Source organism: Peromyscus maniculatus, chromosome 6 (assembly GCF_049852395.1).
Source record: "Peromyscus maniculatus bairdii isolate BWxNUB_F1_BW_parent chromosome 6, HU_Pman_BW_mat_3.1, whole genome shotgun sequence".
NCBI lineage: Eukaryota > Metazoa > Chordata > Mammalia > Rodentia > Cricetidae > Peromyscus > Peromyscus maniculatus.
The window spans coordinates 103,851,215-103,872,780 of NC_134857.1; the positions used below are offsets into that span (position 1 = coordinate 103,851,215).

Below are 21,566 nucleotides of genomic sequence, written 5' to 3' on the forward strand. Positions count from 1 at the left end.
CTATGAACTCATAATGGTTGCAGCAGCACACACAAAACCTGTTTAAGCCCAAATCAGACTAGATCCCATCCTGGAGATAGGAGTGTGGCGGTAAATCTCACCCTTAACTATGGAGTTATTGGCAATTTCTAGCCTCCAGCAGAAGGAAAAACACCTCATAAGAGTGTGGCCCATGATGTGCTGATCAAGTTCCGCTAGGTGGCTGTGGTGATTTTTATTTGTGCTCTAACAAATAAAGCTTGCCTGAAAATCAGAAGGAGGAGCTAGCCACTAGTTAACCACAAAGGTCTGGAGGTCTGTACAGACAGGAAGTGATAGAGCTGGGCAGGAAGAGGGAGTGATAAGGCAGGATGGAGAGAGGAGCTCGCTCTCTTTCAGAGGAGGATTTCACAGGGGTAAGTAAGCTAGTGGCTGGCTGCTCTGCCTCTCTTACCTTCAGCTTTCACCCCAATATCTGGCTCTGGTTTTTTATTAATAAGATCGTTTAGCAATTCATGTTACAGGTGTCACTCACCTAAGATTATTGGGCAGCACAAATTGGTCTCCACGAGTTGGAACAAAATAAAACAAAGACCATAAAGTTAAATGGGTAGTGGTGTAGGGGTGAAAGAGTGGAGGGGAGTGCCGTGAATGATCAAAACACATTCTACTGAAAGACCCCCGGCTGAGATCTTCCTCCGGGAGAGACCCCAAACCCAAGGAACACACCGAAACCACAGATCAGATGCAAAAGCAAGAGGGTTTATTTAGACCAGGTACCTGGGGCGAAGTCTCTTGGAGGACTTGCGCGCTTTCTTAGGGCAAGGGGGACTTTTTATGGGATCCCAGGGGCAGAGGCGCGGTTACAGAAGCGAGAAGCATAGTTACAGGGTCCCTATTGGTTGTTTCAAAGAAGGCCAGGGTGAACTTGGGGTCGTATGTGTGTGGCTGATTTGGCCTTGTCCAGGCCAGCTGCTTATTCCTCAAGGCCAGGGGGCCAGCCATAAAATATCCTGATTCGAATCAACTGTCTTTCTCTCAAGGCCGCCGACCACAGTTATCTCTCTCAAGGCTGAATGGCTGGCCATAGCTATCTCTGTCAAGGCCGGGTGGCTGGCTATGGCTGTGAACTCCTGTTTTTCTGATTCCTTTAGAATGGCGTTTCTTAGGCTAAGTTATTGGGGGGGGGGCATTTCATTGGCCCAAAGCCCTATGTCCTCATAATGGAGCGGGGGTCTTTCATTCCCCCATTTTCTTTTGTACCAAATGAAATCTTTCATTTTAGGATGGAGAATAAGGAGTTAGCTCTATCTCTGACTGTCTGAGCCTCCGATATTGTTTGGTTAGGATCAAAGCCTGGGCAACAGAAACCTTATCCTTGATGAATTGCACCAATCTGTTGAGGATGTATGACCCAAACAATAAAATGAGCAGGAGGATGATTAGGGGGCCCATAATGGTGGAGACAAGGGTCGTAAACCATGGTGACCTTTGGAACTATCTTTTAAATCATTTTTGTTGAGCATGGCTACTTGGAGCTGTCTGAATTGGCCGGTCTCTATAAGGGCTGTAGTCCTGTATCTACCCCAGCAGCTATTTTGCCCATGGTAATTTTTCCCAGTAACAGGGTCAGCGTCAGGGAAACAGGCTCTCTGGTGATGTTTCTCTTAATGTCAGGAGGATCAAGGGGACCCCCGGGTGGGTCTTATCTTTAGTGGGTTCGGAGAGCGTTGAACTAGATGTCTCGGTGCCCTCAGCTTCGTCGGGTTCCTTGGCAGCCTTTACATGCGACGTGTGGACCCAAGCCGCTGTCCCGTCAACCTCGGCTCTAGGTTCCTAGATTGATGGCGTCGGACCCAGACAGAGTCCCCAATCTTGAATGGGTGAGGCACCACCGGGCGGTTCAGTTGCTCCCGGCAGGCAGGGGTTTTTACACCGTCTTTTGCATCAGTTGGAGGGCTAGTGGCAAAAGAGGAGATATCAGAGTAAAGGAAATTTACAATTGGTGGGGGAGCCCCATACATGATCTTAAACGGGGTTAGGCCATGAGGCCCAGGAGTATTCCGGGCTCGGTAAAGGGCTAGGGGGAGTAGGAGCACCCAATCTCTAGTGCCAGTTGCAAGCGTTAATTTGGTTAAAGTCTCCTTAATGGTTTTATTTGCACGTTCTACCTGTCCTGAGCTCTGGGGGCTGTATGCACAATGAAGTTTCCAATCGATCCCCAGTAGCCTGGCCACCTCCTGACTTACCTGGGAGACGAAGGCGGGCCCATTGTCTGACCCCAATATCTGGGGTATTTCATACCTGGGAAAGATGTCATCTAGGAGTTTTTTTTGGTTACCACGTTAGCGGTCTTTTTCTTGGTAGGCAAGGCCTCTGTCCATCTATGATGTAAGCTTGTCGCTCGGGGCTCCATTTCGCCCCCATTTTCTTTGTTAGTTCCTGGTCCTCCGGGCTTTCATCATCCGGAGGGCCTGGGTCAGCGCGATCAGCTCTGCCTTTTGGGCCGATGTTCCAGGTGGCAGTGGTGAGGTCCAAACTATCTCCGATTCGGTGGTGACGGCTGCTCCGGCCCTCCGTTCTCCTTCTTGGAGGAAGCTGCTCTCATCCGTGAACCAGGCAGCAGGGTTGCGGGGTTGAGGGAGACAACTGGTCTGAACACCATTTGATCTGGGGGCTGCTGGACCAGAGCTTTCATCGTATGGGAGGATAACACAGTTAATGGCTGTCTCAAAGTTAGTTTCCCTGTATCCTTGAGCAAAACAGCAATGGCGGCTTCCCCACGCAGACAGGGGGCCGGGCCATCCTGTAGCTATCGGGCTTCCATGGCCCCAGTCTCTGTATCAACATTTCTTTTGCAAAGCCTGAGTTCTCGTCCACGAACAGTTTAAAGGGCTAGGACTTGTAGGGGGGGTCCCTTTGGGTCCTGTCCAGATGCCAGCTGAACCTTTTTCTCGGTGGTCCTTCGATACCTCCTGTTACCTGTGGCCCCCTGGACCAAAGCTGTGCGGTCACTGAGAGAGCCTCCGGTATGGGTCAGGACTGAATGTTGAGCCCCGGTGTCCACTAGGAAGGTCACTGGCTGCCCCCCAATCTTGAGAGTTAGCCTGGGCTGGGGGGGGGCGCTCCTGGCCGTGACCTTCCCAATCCTCCAGATTGAGGACCCTTGGCTTAGGTCTCCGAGATCCTTGAGGCTTTTTTTTTTTTTGATCAGTCACGAGCCCAATGTCCTCTCTGTTTACAGTAAGCACTTTGTCTTTGTCAAGCAGTGTCCTTTTTAAGTCTCCCGTCCTAACGTCCTAACTCCCTCTCTGACCTGTCCCTGAGACATTACAGTGGCCAGGACTCTTTTTTTTTGTTTGTTTGTTTGTTTTGTTTTTCTCTCCCTCCGTGTCTCTCTAAGTCTTTTTAAAAACGCGCTGCCGGCGTCTCTTTCTGGTAACCTGAGCCGAATCGGTAGGGGGTCTAGAGCCCCTTGGAGACCCGCTAAGAGCAACTGGCCATAGAGACGTAGGTGTTCCCTACCTTCGCTGGTTTGTCCCGCCTTCCTCGTAGGCGACCGGCAATTGGGGAGAAAGCAGGAACCTCATCCTCCGCTGTTTGGGGGCCGCTGTAGGAGCCGCCGGTCCCTCCGGCGCTGTCGGGGGGGGGGCTGTAACACTCGGGGCGGGGTGACTCGGCGCCCACGGGTGACGCCGCCCCCGAGCCATCTTTTTCATACCGGGCCCTTTTAGCCGTCCCGGTCGCGCGGCGCTGTTAAGGTGGAAGTGCGCTCAGCCGACCCCATCCCTGGCCCCGCCTGCGTGCCCCCGCCATCAGGGATGCTGAAGGCCGACTGTGCCGCTCGGCCGCCCGCCGCGCTACCCACCGCCCCTCCGAGTGAGCGGCTGCGGGGCGCTGTTGGGACCGAGGTCGCCGCCGCCGCCGCCGCAACAGCAGCCGCCGCCGCTGGGCACCGGGGCCGCGAACTGGGTCGCCCGAGCGCCGTCTGCCCCGCCGCCGCCGCCGCCGCAGGCTCCCTGCCGCGCGGGTCCCGGCCTGCCGCGCCGGGGGCCCGAGTAGGCGCGGGTGCGGCCGTTGGCGGCGGGGCCGCTCTGCTTGGCGCCCATGTCCGCGCCGCCCCAGGCCGCGAGCGAGCGAGCAAGCAAGCGAGGCGGGCTGGACACAGCTCGCGGCTGGCGCTCAGGTGGCCTTGCAGACACGGTCGCTGCCGTTCGCTGCCGCGCTCCGCGGCCTCCGCACCGCCTCCTCCCGGGTGGCAGCCGCCATCCTCCGGCTCCCCGGCGGCTCCTCCAGAGCGGCAGAACTTGGGGAGAGGAAACGACACGCTGGTGGAGGGGTCGGGAGGAACAGGGAGCGGGAGGGATCCGCCGATCTGGCTTCCTCGGCCCCGGGATTCGGCGAGCGCTGCTGCTGCCGGGGGGCTGAGGGGAAGAGAAACGGCTTAACCCATGGGGGAGGTTCTGTTGTCAGGAGTCTCCACATGGCAATGTATGGGACCTGGTCCGGGTGGCCATGGGGACTGGAAGCAAAAACTTTTCCCTCCACCTGTGAAATAAGACTGAGGTTAAAGGTTCCCTGACGAGGCCATCCTATATTTATTTTAACCCAATCGGCCTCGCAAAGAGTGATCTATTTTTTTTTTTTTATTATGACTCCTTCGCTGTTGGCTCGTGTCTTTACGTCTGACCAGTGTTTAAGCATGAGGCTCAAGGGGGTGGTGACAGTCTGTCCTATGGCTGTTTCTAGGAGGAGAACGGTTAAACAGAAAACAAAAAACGACAGACCAATATAAATAAGACTAACACTCGCTGCGCGGCTTCGGTTCCAAACCGAAAGCAAAACCAGAAAAACCGTGCCCCCAGAGGGGTCTTCAGATCGTGCCTCAGAGGGCACTACAGATTCCCGTGGAACGTCTTCCAGGGTTCCAGATTCCCCTGGAACGTCTTCCAGGGTTTCAGTGGCGAAGTCCAGGCCCGTCGGCCCCCTCTTTCAGATCCACTGACACAGACAGATTATCAGACGCAGGCGCAGAGACAAACAAACAACATTCAACATTCAGACAAACAGACAACACTCAGACAGGACAGGGATGACATAAACCAAGGCCGGCCGGCTTACCTCCTGATGGTGGGTCGGTGGTCCCAGGGAGGGGTCTCAATCCCCGTACGGGCCACCAAATGAAAGACCCCCGGCTGAGATCTTCCTCCGGGAGAGACCCCAAACCCAAGGAACACACCGAAACCACAGATCAGATGCAAAAGCAAGAGGGTTTATTTAGACCAGGTACCTGGGGCGAAGTCTCTTGGAGGACTTGCGCGCTTTCTTAGGGCAAGGGGGACTTTTTATGGGATCCCAGGGGCAGAGGCGTGGTTACAGAAGCGAGAAGCATAGTTACAGGGTCCCTATTGGTTGTTTCAAAGAAGGCCAGGGTGAACTTGGGGTCGTATGTGTGTGGCTGATTTGGCCTTGTCCAGGCCAGCTGCTTATTCCTCAAGGCCAGGGGGCCAGCCATAAAATATCCTGATTCGACTCAACTGTCTTTCTCTCAAGGCCGCCGACCACAGTTATCTCTCTCAAGGCTGAATGGCTGGCCATAGCTATCTCTGTCAAGGCCGGGTGGCTGGCTATGGCTGTGAACTCCTGTTTTTCTGATTCCTTTAGAATGGCGTTTCTTAGGCTAAGTTATTGGGGGGGGGAGGCATTTCATTGGCCCAAAGCCCCATGTCCTCATAATGGAGCGGGGGTCTTTCACTACGAAGCTCTCAAAGAGGGAATTAAAAAAGAAAATTAAAAACATTTTGCTCTAAAGAAAATACAATTTATTATTAAAACTGGGTAAATATGAAACTAAAAATATCTTGAACATGTGTACATATGACACATTCAGAAAATATTTTCTGATAGGCTTTAGGCTGTGGCAATTCATTGTTGCCTTTTCAAAGCAAAATATAAAGAAAAACAGAAACAGTTTAATGCTAATGTGGTATTAGAACATAATCTAATGTTTTTTGTTTGTTTGTTTGTTTTTCTTTGAAAAGGTGGGAAGAGAAACAGAGGAGAAGTGGATCTGGAGCAAAGGAGAGGTGGGGGCAGGGAACTGGGAGGAGTAGAGGGAGGGGAAACTGTGGATAATGTATGAGAGACGAATAAACAAACAAACGAAATAAATAAATAAATAAATAAATAAATGGAAGAAAGGCATCCCTCAGATTATTGCCTTTTCTCTGCACAGAAAATAAAGCATGTGATTCTGCCAGCCTTCTTCAAGTGTTGTGTTTTTAAGGTCATAACAAAATGCCAATGCCTCTAAGTTTTCGAAATTCGTTTTGTGAAGGAGTCAAACTCATCTAATATAATGGAAAATGGTAATGAAATGTTTCATGTAGCTATTTTAACTTTTTTATTTTTCTACCTTTTCTCTTATAATGCTAGTAGAGCTCCAGTCAAGGCTTTGGCACACTGACAGAACTCTCCTGAGTTAGCTACATACCCAGCTTCAATATAGTTTTGAATTGATTTGCAGATTAATTAGTTATTTTGAGACAGTGGCCCCGTGCAAGCCAGGATGGATTCTAATTCCCACTCCTCCTGTCCGAGCTTCCCGAATGGTGGAATTTCATGTGTGCTCTACCATGTTTGGCTGCAAATGTCATTTTGCAGAATAGCTCCTTGGTGACAAAGGAAGACCTGTCTGTAGCTCAGTATTGACAACTCTGACCATCACTCCTTTGTACTAATTTTTCCACGTCTTTCCTTTGTCTCTTGTCAGATTATGGCTTTGTTGTTTTGTTTGCTTTCAATTCTGATTCATGGTTATTTTTCATGGCATTATTTTAACAGTTATTTGTTTCAAATGACCTTGCACTCACTAGTAGTTTGATGTCTCACTTCTGGCAAAGAAAAAATGTTAATTAGTATATAGTTAAAAATATACTGTTTTAGGCTTTTTAAAAACTAAAATTATTTTATAAAGATAGAGTATTTTCCAATATTTTTAATGGCAAGTCTTTAATTAGTAAACCACTTTTTTTTGCATTGGATCTGTGTACATACATGTGTGTTTATTATTTGGATGTCTTTATTCCAAAATTGTATTCCTTACACTGTCATGATTCCTATAGAAATTTGTTATTAAATGTCAATTAGATTGCTTTGGATTCCTTACATTATATTCACATATAGAAAGATAAGTATCACTTCCTGGTTGAATTTTTTCACACAGGTATGAATTATCTCTTCATGTTTTTGAGTGTTCTTTAATCCTCTTTTTGTCTAGGAACATAGCTCAGTGGTAGAATACCGGCATAGTATGCATTATGCCTTGGCCAAAATGGGTAGCTCAGAAAAATAACATTTTGCTAGAAAAATATTATTTCATTAATCATTCATTACTAATTTTATTTCTTGATAGTATTTATTAGGTGACTATTATCAACATATTACTTGAAATTTTTACCTCATTTACTAATTTATAAAATGGATACTGCAGACTTGTTTTAAAAATAGAAATATACTGTTCATCTTCATAATATAATTATTTTATTGAACTGAAGAAAGTATTTGAAAGGCTCTCATCCTTGTTTTGACAATCCTATTGCTGATGAGTTTGAGTTGCTGAAATGATCATTTCAGAACTTGCATGCTAAGAATTGTCATATAGTGTCAAAAGATGATTTATTGTTCCTTGTATAAAGTAAAAATGGTTTTGGAGTTATAAAAGGACTGATTCTGTCTGAATGAAATAGTCTTCAGAAATTAGGGCAGATGAGGAAAATGAACCAAAATTTATGTGTTTACATTCTGTACAGCTTTCTTGACTCTGATTCCAAAGGAAACATTGGAAAACTTTTGTTATTTTTAGTTTCAGAAGTCACCTCATTTTTCAGGAAGGCAGTCTCATTTACTCATTGCAGAAGGTCAGGGAGGGATCTGTTGCTTTCTTGACATTTCTCTAAATGAAATCCCCTTCCCAGTTGAATGACAGTTCCAATGAGATTAAAGTTCTCTCAATAAAGATTTCTAGTACATATTAAGTTATTTTCATCTAGTCTCATCTATTCGTGATTTAGTAATTCTTTCAAGGCAGCCACTGTTATTGGAGGACTTTTGAGAAAAGCGAATATTAGAGCAACACTTGCTAGTGAACTGGTTTTAAAATTTTGTTAACAGTAGAGTAGTTCATATGGAGCTCTGTAAATGGTAATATTTTGAATTACAGAACTTTACTTTAATATCAGTGTTTTTAACAGGTAAATTGAAAACTAATACATTTTAATTACTATTTGTGTATACTGTCCTGATGGTAGAACATGTGTTTACGCTATGATGCTTTTCACTACTCCAAGGATCCTGTATCTAACCTTAGCAAAATTACTCACAGAATCCAAATGTGCTTTGTAGGTCAAGGGTATGAAAATTGTCCTTTTTCTGATACCCTTGTGACTCACTGTATACCAACTTTAATTACCAAGGAATTACAACTTTGATGTCAAGTTGTCAACTTGTTAGATGATTGAAGAAGTGTTTCATTTCTGTTCCTTTTATGGTAAATACGTCTCTCAAGATAATGCTGTTCAAACATGGAATAGGGGCAAAGCATGAAGTTTACTAAATGCTAGTAGCCTTGGACTCAGATTGATAGCTACTGCGTATCAAACCCTGCACTGGGCATTTTATAGGAATTATTTCACTTTTTTGTTGGTCACGTTAAGAGGTAAATATAGTTCATATTACTTAAGCATGAGAAGATTGTGAAATAGTCTTTGGGATGTGGAGGAAAGAGATTTCAGAATTCAAGGCCATCTTTGGCTACATAATACATTCTAAGCATAAGACTCTATCTCAAAAAAAAAACAAACCTCAAATCTAACAAATGAATAGTAAGAAAAACAGTCATGCCTATCTTTTGAAAAATTAAATGAGATACTAACAACCCCATAGATATATTAGCATTTATAGTTTTGTCTCTTCCTTGTCTCATCTTGGACACATTCTCAGTTAAGAATCTTTATGTGGATCAATTAATTTGAATGAAAAAAAATAGGAAATGTACCAGGCTTAGAGGTCCTAAGAAGAACTACAGTTAAAGTATAGTTTCAGACGGTTTGCCTGTCTAAACTGTCTAAACTAAATAGCATCCAGATACTGACATAAAACTGGAAGGAGACATTATGAAAATTCAGTAATAGTCACAACTTCAAGGTCCTTGTGTTAATACCTATAAATCTGCAGAAAGTGAGTAAGAGATAAAACATTGCATTAGACTAAACTTTTGCCTTTTTCATATGGACATAGATTAATTTCTCGAGGACACTGCATTTTGTGCCTAAATGAAAATATTAAGAAATGTAAAGATGCCAATTTTTCAGACATGTTTTCTATACAAAGTGGGATAAATTTAGAAAATGAAAGAGAGAAGGTTAGGAGAACTAAACGAAATATCATTAAAAACACCAAGTGGTTGATGGTCATCTGGCCTGTGACCTCTCCTCAGTACTTTCACAGCCCCTCAAACTGTTATCTTTCAATTTAGGCTTGGAAATGTTGATTCTGTTATGCAAGCATCCAGCCAACAGAGGGGGAAGAGGAAAGGATGAGGAGAAAAAAGAGGGCAAAGAAAGAGGAGGAGGAAGCAGCCATCATTGATCCATAAGAGGAACCTGTGTTTCCAAGTGTCAGAAAGGCTTGTACATCAGTGAAAATTCACTTAGAAGGAAATTTGTGAAGGTCTCGATGACATCTAGGCATGATCTACCAGAGTTTATAGGGAATAATCTGGGGAATGCTGAAAAATAGGTATTATGAGAAGGGATTAGGCTTGAGTAATGCTATCTTAATTAGAAAAGTGAAATAGGAAAATTTCCAAAGTGGGAAAGAAAATTCAGAGTCAGTTCTGGATGGATTAGCTTTATTTGGAGAGCCCCACACACCCAGTGAGCACCAGCTGATGGCAGTGTGAACCAGAATCTGTCCTGGGCTTTGGGAATCTGCCCTGTATCTTGCCCAGGACATTTTAAGGAGATGGAGAAAGGCAATGTCCAGGGCAGCAGTAGCATTAGCAGAAGTAGTCACTAGGGGAAAACGTTCATCTAGTACTAGATGCTTGACCTTAGGAATGAACAGAATAGAAACAAAACATCATTTCAAAAGGATCCTTGTTCTGCCTACAGATGAGCAACCTGGAAATCTCCATGAACTACACTTCCTGAAGGAATGAAACCGTATTACAGAACTATATCGTGAAACCTGGCCAGCAGAAAACTGTGAGACTGTGGGGAAGAAATGTGAAGAATTGAGCAACCTGAAAACTTTTGGGAACCAACCTCTGCAGGAAGACAGTCACCTAAGCTCCGTGTAGCATGTCTAACATTGGGAAGGCTGCTCAAGTGAAGGGACAACATGTGAAGCCAAAATGCTGACCAAATGCTTGGAGTTGCCATGAGTATTTGAGAACCCATTTCCAAAGTACTGCACATTGCTAGTCCTGCATCTATAGTTTGATTTTTCCAAAAGATAACCCAGATGGGAATCTTGAATGCTTATCATGTGGGAACTGTTAGGAATGATGTAGCTTCTGGGAGCTGAGATAGAACCCCTCAATTACAAGTCCGAATCTAGCAATTAGGCTAGACAGCTGTCATATATATTTCACTATATCCACATCCAGGTCTTTGTCTCTTCTCCACATCTGTTCTTCCCCTACTTACTACTGAAATAAATTTAGGAGACCACCTTGACTCAGCTCTGTCATTAACCTGCAGCTTTTAAATAACTTCATCACAACATCAAGATAAAAAGGAAATTGGGGAACACAGGCTAAAGCACTGGAAACTTGATTACTGGTAGCAGTTGCTTTGTCCAGTTCTTGAGTATAATTGGTCATTTTATAATCATTGAAAAATCCAATTTTCAATTGTTTATGAGTCATAACATAGAGAATACCACTGATCATGAAAGAGAAACCTGTGGGGGGGAGCATACAATATAATAACCCTGAAGCCCATGAATAGAGTCTTTTAAATTCTTAAAATCCTCATGATTTCTTAAAAAATAAAGTCAAATGGAGATGAGCTAAAAGTTAATATCGAATTCATGAGTAAGAAAAAAAGAGAGGGGATAACATAATTGCTTCTCAGCAAGGCTTTTACAGTAAATATAGGCAAACAACAGCAGAGAAAATACCACACCACAGACAATGATTTGCTGTTTCAAGATTCATTTCAAGTTTATAATAGATTTTGTTCCCCTGAATTCAGCAGTAATACATTTATTTCACGGCCAATTTAGAGCAAAGTCAACCACCAAACCTTCATGAAACTTCAGACAAAGTGACTTTATCTTTTGTGCTACTCTACTCTGTCATTGGGTAAAATCAAAGGATTCTAGCAGAATGTTGAAAAAATGTGTTTCTCTTGGGTCCTACACAGAAAATGTCATCACTACCAACATAGCTAACTGCTGTCTCTTCTGTCAGAGACCCACTTCAGTTGACTCGATTCCTAGTATTTGCATTGAGTGTATTCTTATTAGGGGGTTACTGCTAAATTCTCTAAAATGGAAAAAGCATTAGAAAAGGCCAAAGGAGCCAATGGAGATCAGGAAATCTCTGCTCCCCTCTCTCCCTGCTATGCTTTCAATGTCCTACAGCGGACAGAAATTTGTCAGCTGTCAGTTAATCAACCAACCACTAAGTCAAATATAGACTATGTAAATTATTTTTAAAACTCATGTTCTCTGGAAAACAATTTTCTCTCAACACCAGCAGTGGCTAGGTATGATAATGGGCATGCCATATTTATTTAACTTCAGGGTCTCTGTTTGATTATGAGTGGCATGCATTAATCTGTATAATGTGTAGGAGTACAGCCTGGTCAAAGTAGCAGCTTCCTCACCCACTCAAAATGCTAGGATTTACACATCTGACTTATAAGTGTTTCAACAGAAGCCTATTGTTCAGGTACCTGTGTCTATAGCTCTCTCTATTTCAATACTTCTGAATATATTGACAAGTTTCAGGATAATATTGGTCTCATTTTATTCATCCCAAACATTGTCTCACTTTGCATACCGTTCTTACCTAGTTGCTCATTAAATACGGACATCTGTAGACTGAAGTTGCCTTTGAAGAACTAGAGAAGTAGAACTGTTTCAGTCAACTGGGAAATGATGGCAGGGTTGCACTGTCCTATAGGAGCTCTAGGCCACATGGTGTCTGCCAAGGATTATCCTCACATTAGAGGAGAACATTTAGATTCATGCTATTTTCTAATCATTTACCCCCCGAAAGTCACAATGTAACAGCAATGAAGTTAAAGCTTTCCAGTGTGTCTAAATGCAGAACTTTTCAGTATCTTCCTGACCATTTCATATTTTTAAAGTAATTTTGAATAAAATGTTTTAAAATACAAACTTAAATAGTCTCTAAATACAACATATATTATATATTGTATATATATATATATAAAATCCATTATTGCTGGAGTTTTCTCCAGTCCTGCCTGGCCCATGGTCAGAACAAATCTCTCTCACCTGCCAGTCCCACAGCCGCTTAGACCCAACTGAGTAAACACACAGAGATTTACATAGCTTACAAACTGTATGGCCACAGCAGGCTTCTTGTTATCTAGTTTTTATATATTAAATTAACCCATATCTGTTAGTCTATAAGTTGCCACATGGCTCATGGCTTACCAGTACCTTACATCTCGTTTCTCTTGGCGGGCGGCTGTCAGCGTCTCTCTGACCTCAGCCTTCCACTTCCCAGAATTCTCCTCTCTCCTGATCCCGCCTATACTTCCTGCCTGGCTACTGGCCAATCAGTGTTTTATTTGTTAACCAATCAGAGCAACACATTTAACATACAGAATATCCCACAGCAATCTATCTACCTATCTATATCTGTACTTTCTTCCATTTTCTACATGAGGTTTTATTTTATGTGAACCTACTCCACCTCTCTATGGAATATTCTATTCAACACAACTTCACTAGCACTTTGGTTTCCTCATATGCTGGGAAGGAGAAGGGCAGAGTCAGAAGTAGCCAGCCAGATACAGAGGAAGCAGGAGTTCAACATGTCATGCTAATAAACGTAGGGCCACATGGTAGAGTATAAATAAGGAATATGGGTTAACTTAAAATGTAAGAGCCAGTGAGTAATAAGCCTGAGATACTGGATGAGCACTTATAATTCATATTATATCTCTGTGTGTTTATTTGGGACTGGGCAGTCAGGACAGGAAATGTCCATCTACAATATAGTATTTCAGTCGTGGCTGTGATTTGGGCTCTGCATTCCTTCCCACCTTATTCGTCTATTTTGGAATGAGAATAGGAACGTTTTCTCTGTGCATAGCATGCTGAAACTCACAGTTATGAGTTTACCTTGAGTCTCAAATGACACAGACTTTGGACTTTTAAAGTGTAGGAATTGTTAAAGACTGGGTACTTTTCAGCATTAGGTTATATTTTGCATTATAAGACAAACATGAGCTATAGCTAACAAGACATGGAAAGTTATTATTTAAAGTAATGTGCTTGGGTGATAATGGTCATGTGGGGTTAATGCTTAATTTCAGTTGTCAACTTGATGTAGTCTCTAGTTACCTGGGAGCTGGGCCCATGCTCATGGTTGTGGGGAATTACCTCTATTGAGGTGGGAAAACACACCTTGTGTGGCTGACAGCATTCTCTGAGCTGGGATCCTAGGCTGTACAGAAAGGAGAAAGGGACCTTGGCACTAACGTTCATTGTGGTCTGCTTCTTGCATTGTGAACACTATCTCCAGCTCCTGCTGCTGTGACTTCTCTGGTGTGATGGACTCTGAACTCACATGGTGAGCCAAGCTAAGCTGTTCTTGCTTTAAACTGCTGCAGTAGGAGGATTTAATCGCAGCAATGGGAAAAAGTAACTGAAGCACAGTGACAGGCACAAGTGAAAACATGACAGTGTAAGTGCCCACTATTTCTCCCATTCTCTTCATTGTATTCAGTAGGCAGACACAGAAGTAGGTAGGGTAGGAGAGTGAGAAGAGATAATGAGAAGGATCCAAGGACCAGGATGGAGAGGAGGAAAGAGAGCAGGAAAAGGAGACTGAAAATAAAGAGTTTTGTATGTGAGAGAGAACAAAGGAGATTCACAAATGTTTTTGTTAGGTGTGTGTGTGTGTGGTGTGTATGCACATGTGGATGATGCTTATGCTGTTTGTATGTGAGTGCAGGCACATGTGTGCCACAGTAGAGTGTGTGGCAGTCAAAGGACAATTTTCCAGAATTAATCCTTTCATGAGTTCTCAGGATCAAATGAAGGTTTTCACAGTTGTGTAGGAAGTATGTTTATCCACTGAGCAGTCTTGGCAGCATGAGAGGGTCATTTAAATTAAGACAAATGTGCCCCCAAAGAATGGTGGTATATGAGAGCTGCTTAATACAAAGGTGGTCTATAAGTGAGTCTTACATTAAGTTCAGATTAGAGTTGGCAACAGTCCTAGGACACATAGTAGGTACAGTATCGAGAATTTTGTGGACAAGCCATGAAAAGGTACTGCTAAAGAGGAACCACAGAGGTAAAAGGCCATAACAAAATGTTTGCTAAAAGTACAGTATCACATATACCTGAATTTGAAATGATTCAGGAAATTCAAATCATAAATTATCTTACTGACCCCTGTTTGATGTTCTACCCAAGGTTTATTTTTTAAAATAATATTATTTCAATAAAATAAATAATATTTGAAAGTTACTAGTTATTTATCATTTATAAATTTATCATTTATAAGTTTGGCTAATTTCAAATTACAAGAGGGTAGTCAATTAATATTCTACATTTACAGTATTTTATTATTAAAGATTTTCTAGTTTCTATTTTTTCTACACTTAGTACTAAAATTATCTCCAAACTTTATGATTATAAGTCCATTTGTAGTAGAGTGGAACCGTGAAGAGCCTGTGAATGAATGGGTAGGATCAGTAGAGGGGTGGGGAGGGTCTAAAGTTTTGCACATGTTAGTGTGAAACATACAAGCAGACAATGCTGAATACCTGAACGACTGTAAGAACCCCTCAAGTCTCCCAGGTCACTGGGGTCCATGAAAGGGAGGAGGTGAGGGAGTAAAGTCAAGGGAAGGGAGAGAAGGAAGGGAGGAGAATGGAGGTCATGAGGGAGAAGGTGAAGCTGAAGGAGGAAAGTCAAAACTAAGAAAACAATCAAGACCCCTACATAGAAAATTCAGAGCAAATGGTTAAATTAAAGCCATAAATCTTTGAGATAACTCCTATATTAATTAACTAGATGTTTTCATTCCAAAATGTATATTTAGTTGAGCATGATACTGTACACAAATAAACGTATGTGTATAGGAATTACATTCATCAATTATCAAAGTAACAAGGACCTGCTACTGCACTACATAGTTGGCTCTCCAACTCAGGATTTATTCTTTCCACTGGCTCTCTATGAGTCAGAGAATTTAGATTTATGTGAAGGAACAATGGCTTTGCATGAAAATATTAGCATTTGTGCCACTTTTCTATTTTAAAATGAATAAAATTATAGTTTAAGTTACTAGATATTATCAACCATTTACTGTATAAAAAAGAATTTTTCAACATTTATATCTCAGTTAAATAGATAATGGGAGAAGTGGTTTAACTTTCAATAAAGCTGGAGAACATTTGTTATTCCTAATGATAACTTTTCTAATATTCTTCCTTTCAAGGAAATATTTTTCAGGCAGAAACAATTATAGTCTATGTCTTAAACTGCAATGAAATGATGTTTATATTGCTACTTTTTATTAATATTCTATATCATAGCCATTTGGTAAGTTTGAATGGAAAAGTAAAACTAAATGATAGTAATTAACAAGAAAAAAATCAAAGTAGAGAAAAATAGAAAAATTTAAGGATGGTAAATAAAACTTCATTAAAGAGAAAAAAATCCACAGTTCATCGTATAAGAATTCTTTCAACTTTTTTTCCTCTGGGCTTTTAAAGCATAAAGAAGGTAATATAAAATTTTATGATTATTATAATATTTTCCTATTAAAAGTATTTAGCTGATTTAAAATGTGTATTTCTTTTGTTTGTAGTGTTTTTAAATTTGTTCCTCTATCTGTTTCTTTTCTAATTTTTCAACATTCTGCTAATAACTCCTTTATGAGATGAGGTAACACTGCCTACTAGTTCAAAACAACTTGTGTGTGTGTGTTTTTTTTAAACTGGTTGTGAATCTACTTATGTAATATATTATTCCTTAATTATCTTATATTTTTATTTATTCTTTAATTTAGTTGATTTTTTAAAGCTCAGAAATAAAAAAAATATGTATCTGTGGTGATATTGTGTCCCCCAATATATTGTGCACCATAATAAACTTATCAGGGTCAGAGAACAGAGCAGCTGCTAGATAAACATAGAGGCCAGAAAATGGTGGCACTCACACCTTTAATCCTAGCATTCTGGAGCCAGAGATCCATCTGAATCTCTGTGAGTTCAAAGCCACACTGGAAACAGCCAGGCATGGTGACACATGCCTTTAATCCCAGGAAGTGATGGCAGGAAGCAGAGAGGTATATAAGGTGTGAAAATCAGGAACTAGAGTCTGTAAAGTTTTTAGACTTTGAGCAGCAGTTCAGCTGAGATCCATTTAGATGAGGACTCAGAGGCTTCCAGTCTGAGGAAATAGGATCAGCTGAGAAGTTGTTGAGGTGAGGTTAGCTGTGGCTGGTTCTGTCTCTCTGATCTTTCAGAATTTACTCCAATACCTGGCTCCTGGGTTTGTTTTTTAATTAATAAGATCTTTTAAGATTCATATTATATATACCTACAAAGATTTTTAGGTACTGAGAGAAAGGCCATCTTGCAGTAATCATCACCACGAAAATGTCAAAAATGCTTCATGTAATTTGAATACTAGCTTGTATAGATACACAAGTGGTAACTGGTAACACTGAATAGCAAAAGAGTTAAATGATCATTATCAACATGGACTTAAATATTTCCGATGCAAATATCAATTATTACAATAATGATAGTATAAACAGTATGACTTTGGCATTCTTAGGTCTAACATAATTTGGTCAAGTTAGTGATGAGCATGAAGTTATGCAAGGTAGAGTCTGAATTTTGTGCAGCACAGGATGCACAAGTCAAAAGGAATTCCTTGTTCAGGGTGCTTAAATAGCACTAAGCTGCCACATTTGAACCTGTCTATTGTTGAGACCTTAACTCATATAATATAATATAATATGGACAATGAAAATAATTAAATATCTTTAAAATTACTATTGATATGGTGAATTTTCTCACTGAAAATGAGAAAGTGCTGTATTATTACAACATAGAATATCAAACACAGCTTTTTAATGCATAAAATCTGTATCACTTACAAAAATAAGTACAGCTTTTCATATAGCTTTCTGTCATAACTATGCTATTTTTACTACATTTTTCATAATTGGGTATCAGAATTAGATTCCACAATAGGCAATTATGTTATAAATAAACATTAATGGTTACAATAAAGACAAGGCTTAGAAAAAAATCATTAGTTCTCTAGAGCTTATTTCTGAATGGTCGAACTTTGTATATCTAGAGCAACCATCATGCCTGTTGAAAACTGTACATCATGCCTACTTACAATATTTGTAGAGCTTCAAATATAATGTGATAAGATAACATGTTGTGTGAAGTTATTCCTAGGGGGACTTGAACGAACATCTACTCACTTCAGATAAGGAAACAATGTCAAACCACAGAACTTTGGGTACCTCCAAAGTCCAACTTGAGGAACCAATGAGTTTTATTGGGGTTACTTATAGGAATGTAGGTGAGGGATTACTTTCAGAAGAAGAAATAACTCAAAGATAGTCTTGGGCTTCACCAAAAGCACACCCAGCATGGGTGATGGCTCACAGATGTGGAAAACCTGAAGAGCACTCCACAGCTGCAGGCAATTCCACAGGTAGGAGCTTATCCTTCCCAGTCAGCCCAGTGGCTCGAGCCTCTTTCATGCACTTCCCAAGTACTGCTGTTGGTCTCTGCTCATTTCAGGCTGATTGGTTGTTTTGAGCCTCTTCTGTGCAGTTCAGCTTGTCTGTGAGCATTTCTTAGTAGTCCTTGTTGCTTATAGATGCTAATGGAGTCTAGTGAATCTGGTTGTTTATTTTCTAAGCTTAAGGAGCTTCCACAGAGGATGAAATGCTCCACCTCTCCTTTGAACATCATGTTCTTTTATCCTGAATTCTTTAACTGTGTCTTAATGAGCTTCCTTCCAAGACTGAAGGTTTTAATCTAGGAAAAACACTGCTACACAATAAATGACTATTTAATTTCGCTGAGTAGTAACAAGTGTCAAAGCATTCTTCTTCAAAGGAAAGCTTATTTGGAGTTCCCATGTTAAATTTAAGGCATATTTAAAGGGTTTCAATATCTATTGTCTACCCATTTATTGCACAACTCCTCATTTAAGGGGAAGTATTTGCAGTATGAATCTCTTCTTTCCTTTTGGCCCTGGTGGTCTCTCCATCAATGCTGAATTCCTCTTCTGGGGCATATCTTATACTTAGTGTCATAGCAGCAAGGGCAAGTTTTCATACACTGTTGATAAACATGTGAGTTGCTATGAAAGTTTCATATACCTATATTTCTTTAAAGTTGGAAAAGTAGAAATATCATAATCTTTAAAGACAGTCCTGAAAAATACACCATGTAGAAACAAGAAAAAAGACATACTTATAATAGAAAATTTGTAATAATCTTAAAAAAATAGAATATTTATGCATGAACTTACCCAGAGAGGGAAGGACTTCTACACTGAAATAAAGCAATGTTGCCAAACAAAATCAAGAAAGACACACATAAAAGAAAAAATACCTAAAGTTGCATAATTGAGACAGTGATGTTAAAGTGTTAATATTACTCAAATGCAATATAATAGTGACTATAATTCCAAGCATGATTCCAATAACATGGGGGTTGAGAAAATGACTCAGTGAGTAAAGCGCTTGTCCTCCAAATATTAGGATCTGAGTTCAAATCCCCATCACCCACATAAAACTGCATACCCCTGCACGTAGTCATAGCACAAGCAATTACAGCAACAGCCTGGTTTGTTGGAGAGCTACTCAAGCTAGTGGGTGAATCTTATGTTTAGTGGGAGACTCTAAGAGAATTAAATGGAGAGTGACAGAATGACTTTCAGATGTAAAAAATAATTTCTAAATTTTTTAAAAGATTTTTAAATTTTATTTTATGTGTATAGATGTTTTCATGAATATATGTATGTGTACCATATCTATGCCTAGTCCTGGGGAGGCATGAAGAAAGTACTTAATCCCCTAGAACTGGAGTGGCAGATGTTTATGAGCCACCATTTGGGTGCTGGGAACTGGACTGGGGTCTTCTGTATAAACTTTTAACCACCGAGCCATCACTCAGACCCTTTCTAAAATTTTATACAAAATCTCAAAGACCTCCAAATGGCCCCATGTGTTGAAAAACAGAAAAAAAAACAAAAAAAACAAACAAACAAAAAAAAAAACAACGGAATCTGGTCTAAAGATTTTCTTTTTAATCTCAGTTCATTACAAATCTACAGTAATGTGGTAGTGACAAGTAGCCAATTATACAAGATAAAGCAACACTTTAAACAGCATAAAAGCCATCACATGTGGTCAAATAATTTTTAATAAGCACAACTATTATTTGCTTTGGAAAAATAGTATCTAATAAACAGTGATTAGAAAACCAGATGCGTATATGGAAAACATTATTTTGAGTTTGGCAAAAATTTTCCCCGTGTTACACAAAAGCAAAAGTAGACACATCAGGAAAGGAATTAGAGAAGCTTAAGTTTCTTTTTTTTTTTTTTTTTTTTTTTTGGTTTTTCGAGACAGGGTTTCTCTGTGTAGCTTTGCGCCTTTCCTGGAACTCACTTGGTAGCCCAGGCTGGCCTCGAACTCACAGAGATCCACCTGCCTCTGCCTCCCGAGTGCTGGGATTAAAGGTGTGTGCCACCACCGCCCGGCGAGAAGCTTAAGTTTCTAATAATAAAGTTATACACTAGAGGACATGCAGTACTATGAAAGATAGCTCATCAAATAGGACACATGCTAACCAGAAAGCTGCAGGGAAAAAAAAATCAAATTTAAACATCATAAAGAATTTAAATTACATTTATCCAAGGAAGCTTTACCAAAAATATGCATATGAAAAGATGTTGAATATCTCTAGTAATTTGAAAAATGCAAGTTTAAAATGTAGTGGAATGTCATTTCACAAAAAAAAAAGAGGGAAAGAGAAAAGAAGAAATAAAAAAGGTTGGTTGTGGAATGAAGAGATGGTTCAGTGGTTAAGAGTACTAGCTGCTGTCCAGAGGCCCTGGGTTCAATCCTACTTCTCAAATTGGAGCTTATCACCATCTATGAATCCAATTCCAGGGGATTTGATGCCCTCTCCTGGCCTCCGTGGGCACAAGGCTTGCACATGGTACACTAACATAATACAGGCAAAACACGGTACTCAAAAAAAAAAAAAAAAAAGACAGAGCCAGGGAAAAATTCAGCTCTTCATGCAATATGAACATTATGGGTGTACATATGGAGAAAACAGCCTGGCATTCTACAAAATTAAAAAATGCAATTATGGTGTGGTCTGATATATGGTGGCACCATGTTGGAGTTTTTCTCTTGAAGAAAATTAAGAATGAACTCAATCTGATATATCCACTTCTCTCCGTCTTCCATCTGTGCCTGTCTCTTCTTCTATCTGCCCCTGATAAAGAGCTTTCTTCTTTATTTACCGAATTCCCATAAAACATGGTGTGGGTTTTTTTGGAGGGTGTTTTTGTTTGTTTGTTTGTCTACAGAAAAAAAAATAACAGTTTTACAAGGGGAAAGAAGTTCCTTTAGTGGCCCCTACTGACCCAGAATAGTTCTGAAGACTACAGGTAGATGTTACCAACGTTAATTCACATTTCATTTTAATATTTTTAGTGGGGATTTGTTTTCAAAATCACTGCTTTCTGCCAATGACTCTATATTTAACTACCTTATCCCACATTATTCTGGGTCAGGCACATAAAAGGATCACAAAGGACAGAAAGGAATGTAGTGTTAGATTAGAGCTGTGTGTTCACTGTAGCATGGAAAAGTGGATTGGGTGCGAAGTGAGATTGGCTGCATTGTTTTCTTAGAGGCTAGTTAAATGTGGTGGTGTGTCACGGGGGGAAGCTTTGAGGTTTCAAAATTCTGTGCCATTCCCAGTTAGCTCTCTCTGCTAACTTGTGTTTGTGTGTCAGTATGTGAGCTCTCAGCTACTACTCCAGTGCCATTCATTCTTGCCTCTCATCTGTCATGCTCCCCAGCATGATGGTCATGAGCCCTCTGGAACCATGAACTTCCCAATTAAACACTATCTTTTATAAATGGCCTCAGTTGCAGTGTCTTATTACCACAATAGAAGAGTAATAACTAAGACAGTTACCATTCATCCCCATTTTACTACTTCTACTTCTGGATTCAAAAGTAACAGAACTGAAATCAGGACCATGAAGTGTAGATGTAACCAACCGTCTTATTAAATAAG

At 40.9% G+C, this 21,566-nt stretch overlaps 1 protein-coding gene across 2 annotated transcripts; it reads right to left on the reverse strand.

Moving 5' to 3' along the window:
* Positions 1 to 720: 720 nt before the first annotated feature.
* Positions 721 to 3,881, reverse strand: LOC143273982 (uncharacterized). Of its 2 annotated transcripts, none has more exons than XM_076574923.1 (2): positions 3,505 to 3,881; positions 721 to 1,938 (listed from the first exon to the last, which is right to left on the reverse strand). In XM_076574923.1, exons 1-2 carry the CDS (start codon positions 3,696 to 3,698, stop codon positions 1,761 to 1,763), a joined length of 372 nt encoding a protein of 123 aa, XP_076431038.1. In that variant the 5' UTR covers positions 3,699 to 3,881; the 3' UTR covers positions 721 to 1,760. The 2 variants fall into 2 exon arrangements, with proteins under 2 accessions (XP_076431038.1, XP_076431037.1); XM_076574922.1 differs by lacking the exon at positions 721 to 1,938 and adding an exon at positions 2,334 to 2,670 and having other exon boundaries at positions 3,505 to 3,713.
* Positions 3,882 to 21,566: the final 17,685 nt, after the last annotated feature.

Excerpts from the sequence above, each read along its gene's own strand:
- LOC143273982 (XM_076574922.1), bottom strand. The coding sequence starts at position 3,698 with ATGAAAAAGATGGCTCGGGGGCGGCGTCACCCGTGGGCGCCGAGTCAC. Across the intron at positions 2,671-3,504 it reads GGCGGGACAAACCAGCGAAG|CTCTGGTCCAGCAGCCCCCA; the intron begins GTAGGGAACACC and ends ATACGATGAAAG.